This window comes from Poecile atricapillus, chromosome 39 (assembly GCF_030490865.1).
Source record: "Poecile atricapillus isolate bPoeAtr1 chromosome 39, bPoeAtr1.hap1, whole genome shotgun sequence".
Classification (NCBI taxonomy): Eukaryota; Metazoa; Chordata; class Aves; order Passeriformes; family Paridae; genus Poecile; species Poecile atricapillus.
In genome coordinates this window covers 1,419,461-1,443,689 of record NC_081287.1, presented here as the reverse complement: position 1 = coordinate 1,443,689, position 24,229 = coordinate 1,419,461, and the positions used below count along the sequence as shown (strand labels likewise).

Here is a 24,229-nt window from a genome sequence, read left to right as displayed (position 1 = left end):
GGGGGCTGAAAGTGCCGCGGGGGCTCTGAGGAGACTCGGGGGGCTCTGAGGGGGCTGAAAGTGCCGCGGGGGCTCTGAGGAGACTCGGGAGGCCCTGAGGGGGCTGAAAGTGCCGCGGGGGCTCTGAGGAGACTCGGGGGGCTCTGAGGGGGCTCTGAGGAGACTCGGAGGGCCCTGAGGGGGCTCTAAGGGGATTCGGAGGGCCCTGAGGGGGCCCTGAGGGAGCTGAAAGTGCCGCGGGGGCTTTGAGGGGACTCGGGGGGGCTCTGAGAGGACTTGGAGGGTGTGAGGTGGTTCTGAGGGGAGTTGGAAGTGCCGAGAGGGCTCTGAGGGGACTCGGAGGGCCCTGAGGGGACTCTGAGGGAACTGAAAGGGCCGCGGGGGCTCTGAGGAGACTCGGGGGGCTCTGAGGGGACTCGGGGGGGCTCTGAGAGGACTTGGGAGAGTCTGAGGGGGCTCTGGGGGAAGTTGGAAGTGCCGAGGGGGCTCTGAGTAGATTCGGGGGGCTCTGAGGGGGCTCTGAGGAGACTCGGGGGGCTCTGAGGGGGCTCTGAGGAGACTCGGGGGGCTCTGAGGAGACTCGGGGGGCTCTGAGGGGGCTCTGAGGAGACTCGGGGGGCTCTGAGGGGGCTGAAAGTGCCGCGGGGCTCTGAGGAGACTCGGGGAGCCCTGAGGGGGCTCTGAGGGAGCTGAAAGTGCCGCGGGGGCTCTGAGGGGACTCGGGGGAGCTCTGAGAGGACTTGGAGGGTGTGAGGTGGTTCTGAGGGGAGTTGGAAGTGCCGAGAGGGCTCTGAGGGGACTCGGGGGATCCTGAGGGGACTCGGGGCAGCTCTGAGAGGACTTCGAGAGTCTGAGGGGGCTCTGGGGGAAGTTGGAAGTGCCGAGGGGGCTCTGAGTAGATTCGGGGGGCTCTGAGGAGACTCGGGGGGCTCTGAAGGGACTCGGGGAGCTCTGAGGGGGCCCTGAGGGAGCTGAAAATGCCGAGGGGGCTCTGAGGAGACTCGGGGGGCTCTGAGGGGGCTGAAAGTGCCGCGGGTGCTCTGAGATGACTCGGGGGGCTCTGAGGGGATTCGGGGGGCTCTGAGGGAGCTGAAAGTGCCGCGGGGGCTCTGAGGAGACTCGGGGGGCCCTGAGGGGGCTCTGAGGAGACTCGGGGGGCTCTGAAGGGACTCGGGGAGCTCTGAGGGGGCCCTGAGGGAGCTGAAAGTGCCGCGGGGGCTCTGAGGGGACTCGGGGGCCTCTGAGGGGGCTCTGAGGAGACTCGGGAGGCCCTGAGGGAGCTGAAAGTGCCGCGGGGGCTCTGAGGAGACTCGGGGGGCCCTGAGGGGGCTCTGAAGGGACTTGGAGGGCTCTGAGGGGGCCCTAAGGGAGCTGAAAGTGCCGCGGGGGCTCTGAGGAGACTCGGGGGGCCCTGAGGGGGCTGAAAGTGCCGCGGGTGCTCTGAGGGGACTCGGTGGGCTCTGAGGAGACTCGGGGGGCCCTGAGGGGACTCGGGGGACGCTGAGGGAGCTCTGAGGGGACTCGGTGAGCTCTGAGGGAGCTGTGAGGGAGCTGAAAGTGCCGCGGGGGCTCTGAGGAGACTCGGGGGGCCCTTAGGGGACTCGGGGAGCTCTGAGGGAGCGGTGAGGGAGCTGAAAGTGCCGAGGAGGCTCTGAGGGAGCTCTGAGGGAGGCTCGTCATGGGCGGGGCCTCGGGAGCCGCCACCGCTCATTGGCCACTGCTCGTTTCCCGCCGTTGCTAATGCCCTCCCAGAGAGCTGTCAATCACACCCGCTCCTCCTCCTCATTGGCTCCTGCCTGTTGTCACTCTTGCTTCACGCCCCGCCCCATTGGGCAGCAGCAGCCAATCAGAGCGCGAGGCCTTTTCCCGGCGCCCATTGGCTGCCGCGGGCGCGGGGGGGCGGGGCGAGCCCAGCCCGCGTGTCATGTGAGGGCGCGGTCACGTGAGGGAGGGTGTCATGGCGGCGGCCGGGGCGGCGGCGCTGCGCTGCTGCTGCTCCTGCTCGGGGCGGCCGCGGGCTGCGGGTACCAGGTGGGGCTGGGAATACCCGGGAACACCGGAGCGACCTCGGGAAACGGGAACTGGGAGCGCTGGGAGGGGCTGGGCGCGCGGAGAGAACGGGAACCGCGGCCTTTGGGGGCTTGCAACCGCTTCCGGAGACCAACGGCCCCGCGGGGTGGGGTGGGGGTCCCGGGGGTGTGGGGAGGGTCCCGGGGTGTGGGGGGGTCCCAGGGGTGTGTGGGGGGTCCCGGGGGTGTGGGGAGGGCCCCGGTGTGGGGGGTCCCGGGGGGGTCCCGGGGGTGAGGGGGGTCCCGAGGGGGGTCCCGGGGTGTGGGGGGTCCCAGGGGTGTGTGGGGGGTCCCGGAGATGTGGGGGGGGTTCCGGGGGTGGGGGGTCCCGGGGGTGTGAGGGGCTCCCGAGCGGGGGTCCCGGGGTGATCCCGGGGGTGTGGAGGGTCCCGGGGGCGGGGGGGTTCCGGTGTGAGGGGGTCCCGGGGGGTTCCCGGTGTGAGGGGGTCCCGGGGGTTCCCGGTATGAGGGGGTCCCGGGGATGTGTGGGGAGGGTCCCGGGGGTCCCGGGTGTGTGGGGGTTCCGGGGGTGTGGGGGGTCCCGGGGGGTTCCCGGTGTGAGGGGGTCCCGGGGGGGATCCCGGGGCTGTGGGGGGTCCCTGTGTGAGGGGTCCCAGGGATGGGGGTCCCGGTGTGAGGGGGTCCCGGGGGATGGGGGGTCCCAGGGGTTTCCAGTGTGAGGGGATCCCGGGGGTTTGGGGGATTCCGAGGGGTCCCGGGGATGGGGGTCCTGGTGTGAGGGGTCCCGGGGCTGTGGGGGGTCCTGGGGCTGTGGGGGTCCCGGGGGTGTGAGGGGTCCCAGGGATGCCCGTTCCAAGCCCCCCACACCCCGCAGTCGTGCCCCCCGACACGGCCGGACATGCTGAACGTGCACCTGGTGTGAGGGGGTCCCGGGGATGGGGGTCCCGGGGCTGTGAGGGGGTCCCGGGGGGGGTCCGGGGGTGTGAGGGGGTCCCGGGGATGCCCGTTCCAAGCCCCCCGCACCCCGCAGTCGTGCCCCCCGACGCGGCCGGACATGCTGAACGTGCACCTGGTGTGAGGGGTCCCGGGGCTGTGGGGGGGGTCCCGGGGATGGGGTCCCGGGGATGTGAGGGGTCCCGGGGGTGTGAGGGGTCCCAGGGATGCCCGTTCCAAGCCCCCCACACCCCGCAGTCGTGCCCCCCGACACGGCCGGACATGCTGAACGTGCCCCTGGTGCCGCACTCACACGATGACGTGGGCTGGCTGAAGACGGTGGATCAGTATTACTATGGGGGTACGGAATGGGGGACACGGGGGGCACGGGCTGCTCTCAGGGGAGGGGTGGTCTCACCTGAGGGTGAGGGGTGCTCTCACCTGGGGGTGAGGGGTGGTCTCACCTGGGGGTGAGGGGTGCTCTCACCTGAGGGTGAGGGGTGCTCTCACCTGGGGGTGAGGGGTGCTCTCACCTTGGGGTGAGGGGTGCTCTCACCTGGGGGTGAGGGGGGGGTCTCACCTGAGGGTGAGGGGGGGTCTCACCTGGGGGTGAGGGGTGCTCTCACCTGAGGGTGGGGGTGCTCTCACCTGAGGGTAAGGGGTGCTCTCACCTGGGGGTGAGGGGTGGTCTCACCTGGGGTGAGGGGTGCTCTCACCTGGGGGTGAGGGGTGCTCTCACCTGGGGGTGGGGGTGCTCTCACCTGGGGGTGAGGGGTGTTCTCACCTGAGGGTGAGGGGTGCTCTCACCTTGGGGTGAGGGGTGCTCTCACCTGGGGGTGAGGGGTGCTCACACCTGGGGGTGGGGGTGCTCTCACCTGGGGGTGAGGGGTGCTCTCACCTGGGTGTGAGGGGTGCTCTCACCTGGGGGTGAGGGGTGCTCTCACCTGGTGTGTGGCGTGGCTCTCACCTGAGGGTGAGGGGTGCTCTCACCTGGGGGTGGGGGGTGCTCTCACCTGGGGGTGAGGGGTGCTCTCACCTGGGGGTGAGGGCGGGTCTCACCTGAGGGTGAGGGGTGCTCTCACCTGGGGGTGGGGGTGCTCTCACCTGGGGGTGAGGGGTGATCTCACCTGGGGGTGAGGGGTGCTCTCACCTGGGGGTGAGGGGTGCTCTCACCTGGGGGTGAGGGGTGCTCTCACCTGGGTGTGAGGGGTGCTCTCACCTGGGGGTGAGGGTGCTCTCACCTGGGGGTGAGGGGTGCTCTCACCTGGGGGTGGGGGTGCTCTCACCTGAGGGTAGTCTCACCTGAGGAGGGACACCTGGGGGTGGAGGTGGTCTCACCTGAGGGGGGGACACCTGAGATGGGGGTGGTCTCACCTGAGGGTGGTCTCACCTGAGGGGGGGACACCTGAGATGGGGGTGGTCTCACCTGAGGATGGTCTCACCTGAGGGAGGGACACCTGAGATGGGGGTGTCTCACCTGAGGGTGAGGGGTGATCTCACCTGAGAGAGGGACACCTGGGGGTGGAGGTGGTCTCACCTGAGGGGGGGACACCTGGGGGTGAGGGGTGGTCTCACTTGAGGGGGGGACACCTGGGGATGGTCTCACCTGAGGCTGGTCTCCCCTGGGGTGGGGTGGTCTCACCTGAGGGTGGTCTCACCTGAGAGTGAGGGATGGTGTCACCTGAGGCTGGTCTCACCTGAGGGTGGTCTCCCCTGCGGGGGGGATGGAGGTGACACAGCAGCGCCCCTGCAGCCTCCCCTTGTCACCCTGGCTTTGTCACCTGCGTGTCCCGAGTTCTGCCCCCCGGTGTCCCCAACCCCCGGTGTCCCCACCGTGTCCCAGTCCCGGCTGTCTGGGGGTGACCCGGTGTCCCGGTGTCCCCCAATCCCGGCTGTTTGGGGGTGACCTGGTGTCCCCAGTGTCCCCAATCCCTGTTTGGGGGTGACCTGGTGTCCCCGGTGTCCCCAGTGTCCCCAATCCCAGCTGTTCAGGGGTGACCCGGTGTCCCCAATCCCTGTTTGGGGGTGACCCGGTGTCCCCGGTGTCCCCAATCCCAGCAGTTTGGGGGTGACCCGGTGTCCCCGGTGTCCCCAGTGTCCCCAGTGTCCCCCGGTGTCCCCAATCCCTGTTTGGGGGTGACCCGGTGTCCCCGGTGTCCCCTGGTGTCCCCAATCCCGGCAGTTTGGGGGTGACCCAGTGTCCCCCGGTGTCCCCAATCCCTGTTTGGGGGTGACCCGGTGTCCCCGGTGTCCCCAGTCCCGGCTGTTTGGGGGTGACCCGGTGTCCCCAATCCCTGTTTGGGGGTGACCCGGTGTCCCCAGTCCCTGTTTGGGGGTGACCCGGTGTCCCCAATCCCTGTTTGGGGGTGACCCGGTGTCCCCAGTGTCCCCAGTCCCTGTTTGGGGGTGACCCGGTGTCCCCGGTGTCCCCAATCCCGGCTGTCTGGGGGTGACCCGGTGTCCCCCAGTGTCCCCAGTGTCCCCACTGCCCCTCGGTGTCCCCAGTCCCTGTTTAGTGGTGACCCGGTGTCCCCAGTGTCCCCAGTCCCTGTCTGGGGGTGACCCGGTGTCCCCGGTGTCCCCAATCCCAGCAGTTTGGGGGTGACCCGGTGTCCCCGGTGTCCCCAATCCCGGCTGTCTGGGGGTGACCCGATGTCCCCAATCCCTGTTTGGGGGTGACCCGGTGTCCCCGGTGTCCCCAGTGTCCCCAGTGTCCCCCGGTGTCCCCAGTGTCCCCAGTGTCCCCGGTGTCCCCAGTGTCCCCACTGCCCCTCGGTGTCCCCAGTCCCTGTTTGGGGGTGACCCGGTGTCCCCGGTGTCCCCGGTGTTCCCGGTGTCCCCAGTCCCTGTCTGGGGGTGACCCGGTGTCCCCCCCAGTTCGGAACCAGGACCAGCACGCGGGTGTCCAGTACATCCTGGACTCGGTGGTGGCCCAGCTGGCCGCTGTCCCCTCCCGTCGCTTCGTCTACGCCGAGGTGGCGTTCCTGGCGCGCTGGTGGCAGCAGCAGGACAATGCCACACGGAGCCTGGTCACACAGCTGGTGCAGGAGGGTACGGGGCACTGGGGACACTGGGAGGAACTGGGGGGGACTGGGAGGGACATTGGGGGCACTGGGGACACTGGGAGGGACTGGGGGGGACCCTGGGGGGCACTGGGAGGGACATTGGGGGCACTGGGAGGGACTGGAGGGACATTGGGGGGCACTGGGGACACTGGGAGGGACTGGGGGGGACCCTGGGGGTCACTGGGAGGGACATTGGGGGCACTGGGAGGGACTGGAGGGAACTGGGAGGGACCCTGGGGGGCACTGGGGGCAACTGGGAGGGACATTTGGGGCACTGGAGGGAACTGGGAGGGACTGGGAGGGACATTGGGGTCACTGGGAGGGACATTGGGAGGGACTGGGAGGGATATTGGAGGCACTGGGAGGGACTGGAGGGAACTGGGAGGGACCCTGGGGGGCACTGGGAGGGACATTGGGGGCACTGGGAGGGACTGGAGGGAACTGGGAGGGACATTGGGGGGCACTGGGGGGTACTGGGAGGGACCCTGGGAGGGACATTGGGGGGCACTGGGGGGTACTGGGAGGGAACTGGGAGGGACTGGGAGGGACATTGGGGGCACTGGGAGGGACTGAAGGGGACTGGGAGGGACATTTGGGGCACTGGGAGGGACATTGGGGGCACTGGGAGGGACTGGAGGGACTGGCAGGGACATTTGGGGCGCTGGGAGGGACATTGGGGGCACTGGGAGGGACTGGAGGGAACTGGGAGGGACCCTGGGGGGCACTGGGAGGGACATTGGGGGCACTGGGAGGGACTGGAGGGACATTGGGGGTACTGGGAGAGACATTGGGGGTACTGGGAGAGACATTGGGGGGGACTGGGAGGGACTGGGAGGGACATTGGGGTCACTGGGAGGGACATTGGGGGGCACTGGGGGGTACTGGGAGGGACATTTGGGGCACTGGGAGGGACATGGGGGGCACTGGGAGGGACATGGGGGGCACTGGGAGGGACATTGGGGGGCACTGGGAGGGACTGGAGGGAACTGGGAGGGACATTGGGGACACTGGGAGGGACCCTGGGAGGGACATTTGGGGCACTGGAGGGCACTAAATGGGACATTGGGGGTGCTGGGAGGGACTGGGGGGCACTGGGAGTTACTGGGGACACCATAAAGGGGCACTGGGAGTTACTGGGGGGCACTGGGAGTTACTGGGGACACCATAAAGGGGCACTGGGAGTTACTGGGGACACCATAAAGGGGCACTGGGAGTTACTGGGGGGCACTGGGAGTTACTGGGGACACCATAAAGGGGCACTGGGAGTTACTGGGGGACACTGTAAAGGCACACTGGTGATACTGAGAGGAACTGGGGGCACTGGGAGTTACTGGGGGATACTGGGGGACACTATAAGGGACACTGGGAGTTACTGGGGGGCACTGGGAGTTACTGGGGACACCATAAAGGGACACTGGGAGCTACTGGGAGTTACTGGGAGACACTGGGATGGGGCTCTGTGTTCTCTGTGACCACGACAGCCTCACCCAGCGCCTCAAGCCGGGCGTGGGGGTGACCCCGGGGTGACCCCTGAGGGATTTTGGGGTGCTGTGACCCCGGGGTGTCCCCTGAGGGATTTTGGGGTGCTGTGACCCCGGGGTGACCCCTGAGGGATTTTGGGGTGCTGTGACCCTGGGGTGTCCCCTGAGTGTCCCCTGAGGGATTTTGGGGTGCTGTGCCCCCCAGGACGGCTGGAGCTGGTCGGGGGGGGCTGGTGGGGGGGGGGGGGCTGATGGGGGTGACCCCAGGGTGAACCCTGAGTGATTTTGGGGTGCTGTGACCCTGGGGTGTCCCCTGAGTGTTTTTGGGGTGCTGTGCCCCCCCAGGACGGCTGGAGCTGGTCGGGGGGGGCTGGTGGGGGTGTCCCATGATGGATTTTGGGGTGCTGTGCCCCCCAGGACGGCTGGAGCTGGTCGGGGGGGGCTGGTGAGGGTGTCCCATGATGGATTTTGGGGTGCTGTGACCCTGGGGTGTCCCATGATGGATTTTGGGGTGCTGTGACCCTGGGGTGTCCCCTGATGGATTTTGGGGTGCTGTGCCCCCCAGGACGGCTGGAGCTGGTCGGGGGAGGGTTGGTGGGGGTGTCCCATGATGGATTTTGGGGTGCTGTGACCCTGGGGTGTCCCCTGAGTGTTTTTGGGGTGCTGTGCCCCCCCAGGACGGCTGGAGCTGGTCGGGGGGGGCTGGTGAGGGTGTCCCATGATGGATTTTGGGGTGCTGTGCCCCCCCAGGACGGCTGGAGCTGGTCGGGGTGACCCTGGGGTGTCCCTGGGGTGTCCCCTGAGTGTTTTTGGGGTGCTGTGCCCCCCAGGACGGCTGGAGCTGGTGGGGGTGACCCCGGGGTGTCCCTGGGGTGTCCCATGATGGATTTTGGGGTGCTGTGCCCCCCCAGGACGGCTGGAGCTGGTCGGGGGGGGCTGGTGGGGGTGTCCCATGATGGATTTTGGGGTGCTGTGACCCTGGGGTGTCCCATGATGGATTTGGGGTGCTGTGACCCCCCAGGACGGCTGGGGCTGGTGGGGGTGACCCTGGGGTGTTCCCTGAGGGATTTTGGGGTGCTGTGACCCCGGGGTGACCCCTGAGGGATTTTGGGGTGCTGTGACCCCGGGGTGTCCCATGATGGATTTTGGGGTGCTGTGACCCTGGGGTGTCCCATGATGGATTTTGGGGTGCTGTGACCCTGGGGTGTCCCATGATGGATTTTGGGGTGCTGTGACCCTGGGGTGTCCCATGATGGATTTTGGGGTGCTGTGCCCCCCAGGACGGCTGGAGCTGGTCGGGGGGGTTGGTGGGGGTGTCCCATGATGGATTTTGGGGTGCTGTGACCCTGGGGTGTCCCCTGAGTGTTTTTGGGGTGCTGTGACCCTGGAGTGTCCCATGATGGATTTTGGGGTGCTGTGGCCCTCGGGTGTCCCCTGAGTGTTTTTGGGGTGCTGTGCCCCCCAGGGTGACCCCTGAGTGTTTTTGGGGTGCTGTGACCCCCAGGACGGCTGGAGCTGGTCGGGGGGGGCTGGTGAGGGTGTCCCATGATGGATTTTGGGGTGCTGTGAGGTGAGGGTGTCCCATGATGGATTTTGGGGTGCTGTGACCCTGGGGTGTCCCATGATGGATTTTGGGGTGCTGTGACCCCCAGGACGGCTGGAGCTGGTCGGGGGGGGCTGGTGGGGGTGTCCCATGATGGATTTTGGGGTGCTGTGACCCTGGGGTGTCCCATGATGGATTTGGGGTGCTGTGGCCCTCGGGTGTCCCCTGAGTGTTTTTGGGGTGCTGTGCCCCCCAGGACGGCTGGAGCTGGTCGGGGGGGGCTGGTGGGGGGGGGGGGGGGGGGCTGATGGGGGTGACCCCAGGGTGACCCCTGAGTGTTTTTGGGGTGCTGTGCCCCCCAGGACGGCTGGAGCTGGTCGGGGGGGGCTGGTGGGGGTGTCCCATGATGGATTTTGGGGTGCTGTGACCCTGGGGTGTCCCCTGAGTGTTTTTGGGGTGCTGTGACCCCGGGGTGACCCCTGAGTGATTTTGGGGTGCTGTGCCCCCCAGGACGGCTGGAGCTGGTCGGGGGGGGCTGGTGGGGGTGTCCCATGATGGATTTTGGGGTGCTGTGCCCCCCAGGACGGCTGGAGCTGGTCGGGGGGGGCTGGTGCATGAACGACGAGGCCGCGGCGCATTACGGGGGGGTCCTGGAGCAGCTGGCCCTGGGCCGGCGGTTCCTGCGCCGCCTCTTCGGGGACTGCGGCGCTCCCCGCGTGGCCTGGCAGATCGACCCCTTCGGCCACTCCCGAAAGATGGCCGCCATCTTCGCACAGGTGGGGACCCCAAAACCCTGCCCTGCTGTCCCTGGGTCACCCTCGGGGTCACCAGAGCTTCCCCAAATCCCCAAACCTTCCCTGGGTCACCCTTGGGGTCACCAGAGCTTCCCTGGGTCATCCTCGGGGTCACCAGAGCTTCCCCAAGTCCCCAAACCTTCCCTGGGTCACCCTTGGGGTCACCAAACTTTCCCTGGGTCATTCTTGGGGTCCCCAAACCTTCCCCGGGTCACCCTCGGGGTCACCAAGCGTTCCCTGGGTCATCCTTGGGGTCACCAAACCTTCCTTGGGTCACCAAACCTTCCTTGGGTCACCAAACCTTCCTTGGGGTCACCAAACCTTCCTTGGGTCACCAAACCTTCCTTGGGTCACCAAACCTTCCTTGGGGTCACCAAACCTTCCTTGGGTCACCAAACCTTCCCTGGGTCACCCTCAGGGTCCCCAAACCTTCCCTGGGTCATCCTTGGGGTCCCCAAACTTTCCCTGAGTCACTCTTGGGGTCCCCAAACCTTCCCCAGGTCACCCTCGGGGTCACCAAACCTTCCTTGTGTCACCCTCGAGGTCACCAAGAGTCCCCTGGGTCACCCTCGGGGTCACCAGAGCTTCCCCAAATCCCCAAACCTTCCCTGGGTCACCCTCAGGGTCACCAAACCTTCCCTGGGTCACCCTTGGGGTCACCAAACCTTCCCCGGGTCACCCTCGGGGTCACCAAGAGTCCCCTGGGTCATCCTTGGGGTCACCAAACCTTCCCCAAATCCCCAAACCTTCCCTGGGTCACCCTTGGGGTCACCAAACCTTCCCTGGGTCATTCTTGGGGTCACCAGAGCTTCCCTGGGTCACCCTTGGGGTCACCAAGAGTCCCCTGGGTCATCCTCGGGGTCCCCAAACCTTCCCTGGGTCACCCTCGGGGTCACCAGAGCTTCCCTGAGTCACTCTTGGGGTCACCAAACCTTCCCTGGGTCATTCTTGGGGTCCCCAAACCTTCCTTGTGTCACCCTCGAGGTCACCAAGTGTCCCCTGGGTCACCCTCGGGGTCACCAGAGCTTCCCCAAATCCCCAAACCTTCCCTGGGTCACTCTTGGGGTCACCAAGTGTTCCCCGGGTCATCCTCGGGGTCACGAAACTTTCCCTGGGTCATCCTTGGGGTCCCCAAACCTTCCCCAAATCCCCAAACCTTCCCCAGGTCACCCTTGGGGTCACCAAACCTTCCTTGGGTCACCCTTGGGGTCACCAAGAGTCCCCTGGGTCACCCTTGGGGTCACCAAGAGTCCCCTGGGTCACCCTCGGGGTCACCAGAGCTTCCCCAAATCCCCAAACCTTCCCTGGGTCACTCTTGGGGTCACCAAGTGTTCCCCGGGTCATCCTTGGGGTCACCAAACCTTCCTTGGGTCACCCTCGGGGTCACCAAGTGTCCCCTGGGTCACCCTTGGGGTCACCAAGAGTCCCCTGGGTCATCCTCGGGGTCACCAGAGCTTCCCTGGGTCACCCTTGGGGTCACCAGAGCTTCCCTGGGTCACCCTCGGGGTCACCAAACCTTCCCTGGGTCACCCTTGGGGTCACCAGAGCTTCCCCAAATCCCCAAACCTTCCCTGGGTCACCCTTGGGGTCACCAAGAGTCCCCTGGGTCATCCTCGGGGTCACCAGAGCTTCCCTGGGTCACCCTTGGGGTCACCAGAGCTTCCCCAAATCCCCAAACCTTCCCTGAGTCACCCTTGGGGTCACCAGAGCTTCCCCGGGTCACCCTTGGGGTCACCAAGAGTCCCCTGGGTCACCCTCGGGGTCCCCAGACCTTCCCCAAATCCCCAAACCTTCCCTGGGTTACCCTTGGGGTCCCCAAACCTTCCCCAGGTCACCCTCGGGGTCCCCAAACCTTCCTCGTGTCACCCTCGGGGTCACCAAGTGTCCCCTGGGTCACCAAACCTTCCCCAGGTCACCCTCAGGGGTCACCCAGATGGGCCATGATGGGCTGGTTTTGGGGTGTTTTTGGGTGTTTTTGGGGGGTTTGGGGGTGGTTTTGGGTGTTTTGGGTGGTTTTGGGGTGTTTTTTGGGTGTTTTGGGCTGTTTTTGGGGTGTTTTGGGCTGTTTTTGGGGTGGTTTTGGGGTTTTGGGGACCCCCTGACCCCCCTGTACCCCTAGATGGGCTATGATGGGCTGGTTTTGGGGTGTTTTGGGGTTTTGGGGTGGTTTTGGGGACCCCCTGAACCCCCTGACCCCCCTGTACCCCTAGATGGGCTATGATGGGCTGGTTTTGGGGTGTTTTGGGGCGGTTTGGGGGTGGTTTTGTGGTGTTTTGGGGTGTTTTTGGGTGTTTTTCAGTGGTTTTTGGGGGGTTTTGGGGGGTTTTGGGGTTTTGGGGACCCCCTGACCCCCCTGTTCCCCCAGATGGGGTACGACGGCCTGGTTTTGGGGTGTTTTTGTGGTGTTTTTGGGGGTTTTGGGGGGTTTTGGGGTGTTTTGGGGTTTTGGGGACCCCCTGACCCCCCTGTCCCCCCAGATGGGGTAAGACGGGCTGGTTTTGGGCTGGTTTTGGGCTGGTTTTGGGCTGGTTTTGGGCTGGTTTTGGGCTGGTTTTGTGGTGTTTTGGGGCAGTTTGGGGGTGTTTTTGTGGTGTTTTTGGGTGTTTTGGGGTGGTTTTGGGGTGGTTTTGGGGATTTTGGGGTGTTTTGGGGCAGTTTGGTGGTGTTTTTGTGGGGTTTTGGGGACCCCCTGACCCCCCGTCCCCCCAGATGGGGTACGATGGGCTGTTTTTGGGCCGTTTTGGGGCGGTTTGGGGGTGGTTTTGTGGTGTTTTTGGGTGTTTTGGGGTGGTTTTGGGGATTTTGGGGTGTTTTTGGGTGTTTTTGGGGTGTTTTGGGGTCCCCCTGACCCCCCTGTTTCCCCAGATGGGGTACGACGGGCTGTTTTTGGGGTGTTTTTTGGGTGTTTTGGGGTGTTTTTGGGTGTTTTGGGGTGTTTTTGGGTGTTTTGGGGTGGTTTTGGGGTATTTTTGTGGTGTTTTGGGGTGTTTTTGGGGTGTTTTGGGGTTTTGGGGACCCCCTGACCCCCCTGTCCCCCCAGATGGGGTACGATGGGCTGTTTTTGGGCTGTTTTGGGGCGGTTTGGGGGTGTTTTTGTGGTGTTTTTGGGTGTTTTGGGGTGGTTTTGGGGTGGTTTTGGGGATTTTGGGGATTTTGGGGTGGTTTTGGGATTTTGGGCTGTTTTTGGGGTGTTTTGGGCTGGTTTTGGGGGGTTTTGGGCTGGTTTTGGGGGGTTTTGGGGTGTTTTGGGGTTTTGGGGACCCCCTGACCCCCCTGTCCCCCCAGATGGGGTACGACGGGCTGTTTTTGGGGTGTTTTGGGGCGGTTTAGGGGTGTTTTGGGGGGGGTTGGGGTGGTTTGAGGCTGTTTTTGGGGTGTTTTTGGGGGGTTTGGGGGTGTTTTTGGGTGTTTTGGGGTGTTTTTGGGGTGTTTTGGGGTTCTGGGGACCCCCTGACCCCCCTGTCCCCCCAGATGGGGTACGATGGGCTGTTTTTGGGGTGTTTTTGGGGGTTTTGGGGTTCTGGGGACCCCCTGACCCCCCTGTCCCCCCAGATGGGGTACGACGGGCTGTTTTTGGGGCGCGTGGATCACCAGGACAAGTGGCAGCGGCTGCAGCGCCGGGAGCTGGAGCTGCTCTGGAGGGGCAGCGAGAGCCTGGAGCCCCCCCGGGCTGACATCTTCACTGGTGACCCCCCAAAACTGCCCTGGGACCCCCCAAAACTGCCCTGGGACCCCCAAAACTGCCCTGGGACCCCCAAAACTGACCCTGGGACCCCCCAAAACTGCCCTGGGACCCCTAAAACTGCCCTGGGACCCCCTGGGACCCCCCAAAACTGCCCTGGGACCCCCAAAACTGCCCTGGGACCCCCTGGGACCCCCCAAAACTGCCCTGGGACCCCCAAAACTGCCCTGGGACCCCCTGGGACCCCCCAGAACTGCCCTGGGACCCCCAAAACTGCCCTGGGACCCCCCAAAACTGACCCTGGGACCCCCAAAACTGACCCTGGGACCCCCTGAGACCCCCCAAAACTGACCCTGGGACCCCCAAAACTGCCCTGGGACCCCTAAAACTGCCCCAGGACCACCAAATCACCCCTGGGACCCCCCAAAACTGCCCTGGGACCCCCCCCAAAACTGCCCTGGGACCCCCCAAAACTGCCCTGGGACCCCCAAAACTGACTATGGGACCCCCTGGGACCCCCAAACTGACCCTGGGACCCCCAAAACTGCCCTGGGAGCCCCCAAAACTGACCCTGGGACCCCCAAAACTGACCCCGGGACCCCTAAAACTGCCCTGGGACCCCCAAATTACCCCCAGGACCCCCAAGCTGCCCCTGGGATCCTCAGACTGTCCCCGGGGACCCTGCCCAACCTGTACAACCCCCCAGGCTGTGTCCCCTGTCCCCTCCTGGCCATGTCCCCTGTCCCCCTGTCCCCCTGTCCCCCCTGGCCATGTCCCCTGTCCCCCTGTCCCCCTGGCCATGTCCCCTGTCCCCCCTGGCCATGTCCCCTGTCCCCTCCTGGCCATGTCCCCTGTCCCCCTGTCCCCCTGTCCCCCTGTCCCCCTGTCCCCCTGTCCCCCTGTCCCCCTGGCCATGTCCCCTGTCCCCTCCTGGCCATGTCCCCTGTCCCCCTGTCCCCCTGTCCCCCTGTCCCCCTGTCCCCCTGTCCCCCTGTCCCCCCTGGCCATGTCCCCTGTCCCCCCTGTCCCCCCTGGCCATGTCCCCTGTCCCCTCCTGGCCATGTCCCCTGTCCCCCTGTCCCCCTGTCCCCCCTGGCCATGTCCCCTGTCCCCCTGTCCCCCTGTCCCCCTGTCCCCCTGTCCCCCTGTCCCCCTGTCCCCCCTGGCCATGTCCCCTGTCCCCCTGTCCCCTTCTGGCCATGTCCCCTGTCCCCCTGTCCCCCCTGGCCATGTCCCCTGTCCCCCTGTCCCCCTGTCCCCCTGTCCCCCTGTCCCCCTGTCCCCCTGTCCCCCTGTCCCCCCTGTCCCCCCTGTCCATGTCCCCTGTCCCCCTGTCCCCCTTGTCCATGTCCCCTGTCCCCCTGTCCCCCTGTCCATGTCCCCTGTCCCCCCTGGCCAGGGAGGTGACACAGCTGTCCCCACTGTCCCCACTGTCCCCAGGGACCCTGCCCAACCTGTACAACCCCCCAGGCTGTGTCCCCTGTCCCCTCCTGGCCATGTCCCCTGTCCCCCTGTCCCCCTGTCCCCCTGTCCATGTCCCCTGTCCCCTGGCCATGTCCCCTGTCCCCCTGTCCCCCCTGTCCATGTCCCCTGTCCCCTGTGGCCAGGGAGGTGACACAGCTGTCCCCACTGTCCCCACTGTCCCCAGGGAGGTGACACAGCTGTCCCCACTGTCCCCACTGTCCCCAGGGATCCTGCCCAACGTGTACAACCCCCCCTGTCCCTGCTGTCCCCCCAGCTGTGTCCCCTGTCCCCTGTGGCCGGGGAGGTGACACAGCTGTCCCTGCTGTCCCCTGTGGCCAGGGAGGTGACACAGCTGTCCCCACTGTCCCCACTGTCCCCAGGGATCCTGCCCAACGTGTACAACCCCCCCTGGCCAGGGAGGTGACACAGCTGTCCCTGCTGTCCCCCATGGCCAGGGAGGTGACACAGCTGTCCCTGCTGTCCCCCCTGTCCCCCTGGCTGTGTCCCCTGTCCCCTGTGGCCGGGGAGGTGACACAGCTGTCCCTGCTGTCCCCCCTGGCCAGGGAGGTGACACAGCTGTCCCCACTGTCCCCGCTGTCCCCAGGGATCCTGCCCAATGTGTACAACCCCCCCAGCTGTGTCCCCAGTCCCCCCTGTCCCCTGTGGCCAGGGAGGTGACACAGCTGTCCCCACTGTCCCCAGGGATCCTGCCCAACGTGTACAACCCCCCATGGCCATGTCCTGTGTCCCCTGTCCCTGCTGTCCCCCCTGTTCCCCCATGGCCAGGGAGGTGACACAGCTGTCCCTGCTGTCCCCAGGGATCCTGCCCAACGTGTACAACCCCCCCTGGCCAGGGAGGTGACACAGCTGTCCCCACTGTCCCTGCTGTCCCCAGGGATCCTGCCCAACGTGTACAACCCCCCCAGCTGTGTCCCCTGTCCCTCCTGTCCCCTGTGGCCGGGGAGGTGACACAGCTGTCCCCCCTGTCTGGGGAGGTGACACAGCTGTCCCCACTGTCCCCAGGGATCCTGCCCAACGTGTACAACCCCCCCGCGGGGCTGTGCTGGGACCAGCTCTGCAGTGACCCCCCCGTGGTGGACGGGGACGGCCCCGAGCGCAACGTGGACTCGGTGGTCACCTCCTTCCTGCAGGCGGCGGCCACGCAGGTCCTGGCAGGGCAAAAACGGGGCTGGGAGCCCTGAGGGGAGCCCTGAGGGGCTGGGGGTCCCTGGCCATGAGGGTCTCTGTCACCCCAGGGTGGGATTTCTGGGTGTCCCTGTCCCCTGGGATGGGATTTGTGGGGGGTCCCCTGGGATGGGGGAAAAGGGGGTCCCTGTCCCCTGGGATGGGATTTCTGGGGGTCCCTGTCCCCAGGATGGGATTTCTGGGGGTCCCTGTCCCCTGGGATGGGGGAATGAGGTCCCTGTCCCCTGGGATGGGATTTCTGGGGGTCCCTGTCCCCACAGGGTGGGATTTCTGGGTGTCCCTGTCCCCCAGGCTGGGACTTGTGGGTGTCCCTGTCCCCTGGGATGGGGGAAAAGGGGGTCCCTGTCTGCCAGGGTGGGATTCCCCATTGTCCCTGTCCCCAGGATGGGATTTCTGGGTGTCCCTGTCCCCAGGATGGGATTTCTGTGTGTCCCTGTCCCCTGGGATTGGATTCCCAGGTGTCCCTGTCCCCAGGCATGGGATTTGTGGGTGTCCCTGTGTGTCCCTGTCCCCTGGGATGGGATTCCCAGGTGTCCCCACATGTCCCTGTCCCCAGGATGGGGTTCCCAGGTGTCCCCACGTGTCCCTGTCCCCCAGGGTGGGGTTCCCAGGTGTCCCCACGTGTCCCTGTCCCCAGGGTGGGATTTGTGGGTGTCCCCACGTGTCCCTGTCCCCATGGTGGGGTTCCCAGGTGTCCCTGTGTGTCCCTGTCCCCAGGGCAGGGGTCCTGAGCCGTGTCCCCCTCCCCAGGCCCAGCAGTACCGGACCAATCACATCCTGATGACGATGGGCTCCGACTTCCACTACGAGAACGCTCACCTGTGGTTCAAGAACCTGGACAAGCTGATCGCCCACGCCAACGCCAGGGTGAGGGGCTGGCACCCCAAAATCACTGTGTCACCCTAAAATCAGTCACTGTGTCACCCCAGAATTACTGTGTCACCCCAAAATTAATTACTGTGTCACCCCAAAATCAGTGTGTCACCCCAAAATTAATTACTGTGTCACCCCAAAATCAGTGTGTCACCCCAGAATTACTGTGTCACCCCAAAATCAGTCACTGTGTCACCCCAGAATTACTGTGTCACCCCAAACCCCTCAGTGTCACCCCAAAATCAGTCACTGTGTCACCCTGAAATTACTGTCACCCCAAAATCAGTCACTCTGTCATCCCAAACCCCTCTGTGTCACCCCAAAATCATTGTGTCACCCCAAACATCACTCTGTCACCCCAAACCCCTCAGTGTCACCCTAAACCTCACTGTGTCACCCCAAAGTCAATCATTGTGTCCCCCCCAAACCCCTCAGCGTCCCCTCGGTGTCCCCCCAGTGTTCCCTCGGTGTCCCCCCAAACCCCTCGGTGTCCCTTCAGTGTCCCCAACCCCTCGGTGTCCCCTTGGTGTCCCCTCGGTGTCCCCTCGGTGTCCCCAACCCCTCTCTGTCCCCTGGTGTCCCCTCAGTGTCCCCTCGGTGTCCCCTCAGTGTCCCCAACCCCTCTCTGTCTCCCCAAACCCCTCGGTGTCCCCTCAGTGTCCCCTGGATGTCCCCAACCCCTCTCTGTCCCCTCAGTGTCCCCTCAGTGTCCCCTGGGTGTCCCCTGGGTGTCCCCAACCCCTCTCTGTCCCCCCAAACCCCTGGGTGTCCCCTGGGTGTCCCCTCAGTGTCCCCTGGGTGTCCCCAACCCCTCTCTGTCCCCTGGGTGTCCCCTGGGTGTCCCCTCAGTGTCCCCTCGGTGTCCCCTCAGTGTCCCCTGGGTGTCCCAACCCCTCTCTGTCCCCCCAAACCCCTCAGTGTCCCCTGGGTGTCCCCTGGGTGTCCCCTGGGTGTCCCCAACCCCTCTCTGTCCCCAGCAAGCCGCCGGCAGCCGCGTCCACGCCCTGTACTCGACCCCCTCCTGTTACCTGCGGAGCTGAACCGAGCCAACCTCACCTGGTGAGGGGGGGGACGGGGGGACGGGGGGGGACGGACAGATGGACAGATGGACAGACGGACGGACTGACACAGGCAGGCGGGCAGACGGACAGACGGGCAGACAGAGGGATGGACAGACGGACAGACGGACAGACGGATGGATGGATGGACGGACGGACGGACAGACTGACACAGGCAGGCGGCAGACGGACAGACGGGCAGACAGATGGATGGACAGACGGACAGACGGACGGATGGACGGACAGACGGGCAGACAGAGGGATGGACAGCCGGGCAGATGGGCGGACGCACAGACGGACGGGCAGATGGACGGACAGACGGATGGACAGCCGACCGGACGGACGGACAGGCGGACAGACATCCAGACGGACTGACGGACAGATGGATAGACGGATGGACAGACGGACGGATGGATGGACAGATGGATGGACAGACGGACAGACGGACGGATGGACGGACAGACGGGCAGACAGAGGGATGGACAGCCGGACAGATGGGCGGACGGACAGACGGACGGGCAGATGGACGCACAGACGGATGAGTGGACAGGCAGATGGACAGATGGATAGACAGATGGACAGACGGATGGACGGACAGACAGATGGATAGACAGACAGACGGACAGCCGGATGGACAGCCGGACGGATGGACGGACAGACGGACAGACTGACAGACAGATGGACAGCCGGACAGACGGATGGACAGACAGACGGATAGACGGACAGGCAGACAGACTGACAGACAGATGGACAGACGGACAGACGGATGGACAGACAGACGGACAGGCAGCCAGACTGACAGACGGACAGACGGACAGACGAACAGACAGGCGGGCAGAGGGATGGACAGATGGACAGATGGATGGACAGCCGGATAGACAGACAGACAGACAGACTGGCAGCCTGACAGACAGCCAGCTGAACAGACAGCCGGACAGACAGACAGCCTGATAGACAGACAGCCGGACAGACAGACGGCCGGACAGCCTGACAGCCGGACAGACAGACAGACAGCCGGACAGACAGACAGACAGACGGACAGCCAGACAGACAGACGGACAGCTGGACAGCCAGACAGCCAGCTGGACAGACAGCCGGACAGACAGCCTGACAGACAGACAGACAGCCAGACAGACAGACAGCCGGACAGACAGACGGACAGCCGGACAGACAGACAGACAGACAGCCGGACAGACAGACGGACAGACAGACAGCCTGACAGCCTGACAGACAGACAGACAGACAGCCGGACAGACAGACAGCCTGACAGCCGGACAGACAGACAGACAGACAGACAGACAGACGGACAGACAGCCTGACAGCCGGACAGACAGACAGACAGACGGACAGACAGCTGGACAGACAGACAGACAGCCGGACAGACAGACAGACAGACAGCCTGACAGCCGGACAGACAGACAGACGGACACCCAGCTGTTTGTCCATCCCCTCCCCAGGCCGCTGAAGTCGGACGATTTCCTGCCGTACTCGGACGGGCCCCACCAGTTCTGGAGCGGCTTCTTCAGCAGCCGCCCCGCGCTCAAGGGCTACGAGCGCCTCAGCAGCGGCTTCCTGCAGGTCTGGGGGGCAACCGGGGGACCCCCCGGGGCAACCGGGACCCCCCTGGGGCAACCGGGACCCCCCTGGGGCAACCGAGACCCCCCCGGGATTTGGGGGGACATCTGGGGGCACTGGGGACCCCCCCTGGGGCAACCGGGACCCCCTGGGGCAACCGGGACCCCCCTGGGGCAACCGGGACCCCCCCGGGGCAACCGGGACCCCCCCAGGGCAACCGGGACCCCCCCCCGGGATTTGGGGGGCACCTGGGGGCAACCGGGACCCCCCTGGGGCAACCGGGACCCCCCCGGGGCAACCGGGACCCCCCCCCCGGGATTTGGGGGGCACTGGGGGCAACCGGGACCCCCCCTGGGCTTTGGGGGAACCCTCCAGGCTTTGGGGGGCAGTGGGGACCCCTCCAGGCTTTGGGGATCCCCCCTGGGGCACCTGGGGGACCCCTCCCGGGATTTGGGGGGACATCTGGGGGCAACCGGGACCCCCCCTGGGGCAACCGGGACCCCCCCCAGGATTTGGGGGGCACCTGGGGGCAACTGGGACCCCCCCGGGGCAACCGGGACCCCCCCCCGGGGCAACCGGGACCCCCCCAGGATTTGGGGGGCACTGGGGACTCCCCCGGGATTTGGGGGGCACTGGGGACCCCTCCAGGCTTTGGGGACCCCCCCTGGGGCACCTGGGGACCCCTCCCGGGATTTGGGGGGCACCTGGGGGGCACTGGGGACCCCCCCATGGCTTTGGGGGACATCTGGGGGCACCGGGGACCCCTCCAGGCTTTGGGGACCCTCCCTGGGACCCCTCCAGGGTTTGGGGACCCCCCCGGGACACCTGGGGACCCCTCCAGGCTTTGGGGACCCCCCTGGGACCCCTCCAGGCTTTGGGGACCCCTCCAGGCTTTGGGGACCCCCCTGGGGCACCTGGGGACCCCTCCAGGCTTTGGGGGTGCACTGGGGACCCCTCCAGGCTTTGGGGACCCCCCTGGGGACCCCTCCAGGCTTTGGGGACCCCTCCGGGATTTGGGGTGCACTGGGGACCCCTCCAGGCTTTGGGGACCCTCCCTGGGACACCTGGGGACCCCTCCAGGCTTTGGGGACCCCCCTGGGGACCCCTCCAGGCTTTGGGGACCCCTCCAGGCTGTGGGGGACACTGGGGACCCCTCCAGGGTTTGGGGACCCCCCTGGGACCCCTCCAGGCTTTGGGGGGGCACCAGGGACCCCTCCAGGCTTTGGGGACCCCTCCAGGCTTTGGGGACCCCTGCAGGGTTTGGGGGGGGCACCGGGGCCCCCCTCAGACCCCGGCTGTGCCCCCCCAGGTCTGCAGCCAGCTGGAAGCTCTGGCCGGGCCCTCGGTCCGGGACGGTCCCTTCGGCCCTGGGGACAGCTCTGTGCTCCGTGAGTACCTGGGGACACCTGGGGACACACCTGGGGATACCTGGGGACAGCTGGGGGGACACCTGGGGGACAGCTGGGGACACCTGGGGGGACACCCGGGGACACCTGGGGACACACCTGGACACACCTGGGGACACCTGGGGACACCTGGACACACCTGGGGACACCTGGGGACACCTGGGGTGCCCCTGAACACACCTGGGGTGCCCCTGAACACACCTGGACACACCTGGGGACACCTGGGGACCCCTGGGGGACACCTGGGGACACCAAAAACACACCTGGGGACACCTGGGGACACCTGAGGGACACACCTGGGGACACCTGGAGACAGCTGGGGGACACCTGGGGGACACCAAAAACACACCTGGGAACACCTGGGGACCCCTGGGGGACACACCTGGGGACACCTGGGGGACACCTGGGGACCCCCTGAGAGCCCTTTTCCCCGTCCCCAAGGCGAGGCCGTGGCCGTGGCCCAGCACCACGACGCGGTGGCCACCAATGTGTGTCCCTGGGGACACCTGGGGACACCTGGGGACACCCAGGGACACCTGGGGACACCAAAAACACACCTGGGGACACCTGGGGACCCCCTTTGCTGTCCCCAAGGCGAGGCCGTGGCCGTGGCCCAGCACCACGACGCGGTGGCCGGCACTGAGCGGCAGCACGTGGCCACCAATGTGTGTCCCTGGGGACACCTGGGGACACCTGGGGGACACCTGGGGACACCTGGGGACACCTGGGGACACACCTGGGGGACACCTGGGGACACCTGGGACCCCCTGAGACCCCCCCTTTGCTGTCCCCAAGGCGAGGCCGTGGCGGTGGCCCAGCACCACGACGCGGTGGCCGGCACCGAGCGGCAGCACGTGGCCAACGACTACGCCCGGCAGCTGGCCAAGGGCTGGGACCGCTGCCAGGTGAGCCCCACACCCACCCCGGGGGGCTCTGGGTGGGCTCTGGGGGGGTCACAGGTGGGGCTGGGGGTGACACAGAGACCCCTCCCCGCTCGTAAATGGTGGCTACCGCTGGGCAGGTGCTGGTGGCCAACGCTCTGTCCCTGCTGGGGGACACCAAGGGTCCCTTCGTGTTCTGCAACGCCCTCAACGTCAGCGTGTGCCCCCTGAGCGAGAGCACCCAGCAGGTGAGCACCTGGGGGGGCTTTCCTGGGGGGCTCTGGGGGTCCCCAGGGACTGACCCCCCCCTCTGAGACACCTTGGGGGTCTCCAGGGACTGACCCCCCCCCCCAGGGACTGACCCCCCCCCCCAGGGACTGACCCCCCCTCCTGTGACACCCTGGGGGTCTCCAGGGACTGACCCCCCCCCCGTGACACCTTGGGGGTCCCCAGGGTCTGACCCCCCCTCTGTGACACCCTGGGGGTCTCTGTGACACCCTGGGGGTCCCCAGGGTCTGACCCCCCCCCCGTGTGACACCCTGGGGGTCTCCAGGGACTGACCCCCCCCCCCTGTGACACCCTGGGGGTCCCTGTGACACCCCGGGGGTCTCCATTGACTGACCCCCCCCCTCATGTGACACCCTGGGGGTCTCCAGGGTCTGACCCCCCCCCCGTGTGACACCCTGGGGGTCTCCAGGGTCTGACCCCCCCCCCGTGTGACACCCTGGGGGTCTCCAGGGACTGACACCCCCCCGTGTGACACCCTGGGGGTCTCCAGGGACTGACACCCCCCCGTGTGACACCCTGGGGGTCCCCAGGGTCTGACCCCCCCCCGTGTGACACCCTGGGGGTCTCCAGGGACTGACACCCCCCCGTGTGACACCTTGGGGGTCCCCAGGGTCTGACCCCCCCCCCCCCGTGACACCTTGGGGGTCCCCAGGGTCTGACCCCCCCCCCCAGGCTCTGACCCCCCCCCCCGTGACACCCTGGGGGTCTCCATTGACTGACCCCCCCCCCGTGACGCCCCCTCCCCAGTTCTCGGTGCTCCTCTACAACCCCCTGGCCTGGGAGGTCACCTGGCCCGTGCGGCTCCCGGTCAGCGGCGCCTCCTACGCTGTCACCGACCCTGAGGGCCAGCCCGTGGCCAGCCAGGTGAGCTCCCCTCGCACACCTGGACCCCTGGGACACCCTCACCTGTCCCCTCGCACACCTGGACCCCTGGGACACCCTCACCTGGGACCCCTGGGACCCCCTCACCTGTCCCGTCGCACACCTGGACCCCCTGTGACACCCTCACCTGGGACCCCTGGGACCCCCTCACCTGTCCCCTCGCACACCTGGAGCCAGGAAACTCCCACCTGGACCCCCTGTGACACCCCTCACCTGGACCACCACCCACCTGGACCCCTGTGACACCCTCACCTGTCCCCCCGCACACCTGGACCCCTGTGACACCCTCACCTGTCCCCTCACCCACCTGGACCCGGCAAACCCTCACCTGGACCCCCTGTGACACCCTCACCTGGGACCCCTGTGACCCCCTCACCTGTGACCCCTGGGACCCCCTCACCTGTCCCCTCGCACACCTGGACCCCTGTGACACCCTCACCTGTCCCCTCACCCACCTGGACCCCCTGTGACACCCTCACCTGTCCCCTCACACCAAACCCTCACCTGGACCCCCTGTGACCCCCTCACCTGTCCCCTCGCACACCTGGACCCCCTGTGACAGCCTCACCTGTCCCCTCGCACACCTGGACCCCCTGTGACACCCTCACCTGGGACCCCCTGTGACACCTGGACCCCTGTGACACCCTCACCTGTCCCCTCACACCAAACCCTCACCTGGACCCCCTGTGACACCCTCACCTGTCCCCTCGCACACCTGGACCCCCCCCCCCCCCCCTGTGACACCCTCACCTGGGACCCCTGTGACACCTGGACCCCTGTGACACCCTCACCTGTCCCCTCACACCAAACCCTCACCTGGACCCCCTGTGACACCCTCACCTGTCCCCTCGCACACCTGGACCCCCTGTGACACCCTCACCTGGGACCCCTGTGACACCTGGACCCCCTGTGACACCCTCACCTGGACCCCCACCCACCTGGACCCCTGTGACACCCTCACCTGTCCCCTCACACCAAACCCTCACCTGTCCCCCCGTGACCTGTCCCCCTCCCCTGTCCCAGGTGCTCCCGGTGTCAGGTGTGACCTGTCACCTGTCCCCTGTCCCA

At 66.5% G+C, this 24,229-nt stretch overlaps 1 protein-coding gene across 1 annotated transcript in view; it reads left to right on the top strand.

Annotated features, from left to right (window-relative positions):
- Positions 1 to 1,956: 1,956 nt before the first annotated feature.
- Positions 1,957 to 24,229, top strand: part of LOC131591232 (lysosomal alpha-mannosidase-like) — a 22,781-nt gene continuing 508 nt past the window's right edge. The window contains 16 exon segments of the mRNA XM_058861714.1: positions 1,957 to 2,031; positions 2,905 to 2,946; positions 3,222 to 3,324; positions 5,841 to 6,014; positions 9,635 to 9,828; positions 13,399 to 13,531; positions 16,016 to 16,158; positions 16,949 to 17,065; positions 18,049 to 18,100; positions 18,103 to 18,130; positions 19,587 to 19,707; positions 21,014 to 21,092; positions 21,906 to 22,015; positions 22,132 to 22,239; positions 23,027 to 23,143; positions 24,185 to 24,202. Coding sequence (XP_058717697.1) covers positions 2,929 to 2,946; positions 3,222 to 3,324; positions 5,841 to 6,014; positions 9,635 to 9,828; positions 13,399 to 13,531; positions 16,016 to 16,158; positions 16,949 to 17,065; positions 18,049 to 18,100; positions 18,103 to 18,130; positions 19,587 to 19,707; positions 21,014 to 21,092; positions 21,906 to 22,015; positions 22,132 to 22,239; positions 23,027 to 23,143; positions 24,185 to 24,202 — 1,515 coding nt within the window. The 5' untranslated portion in view covers positions 1,957 to 2,031; positions 2,905 to 2,928.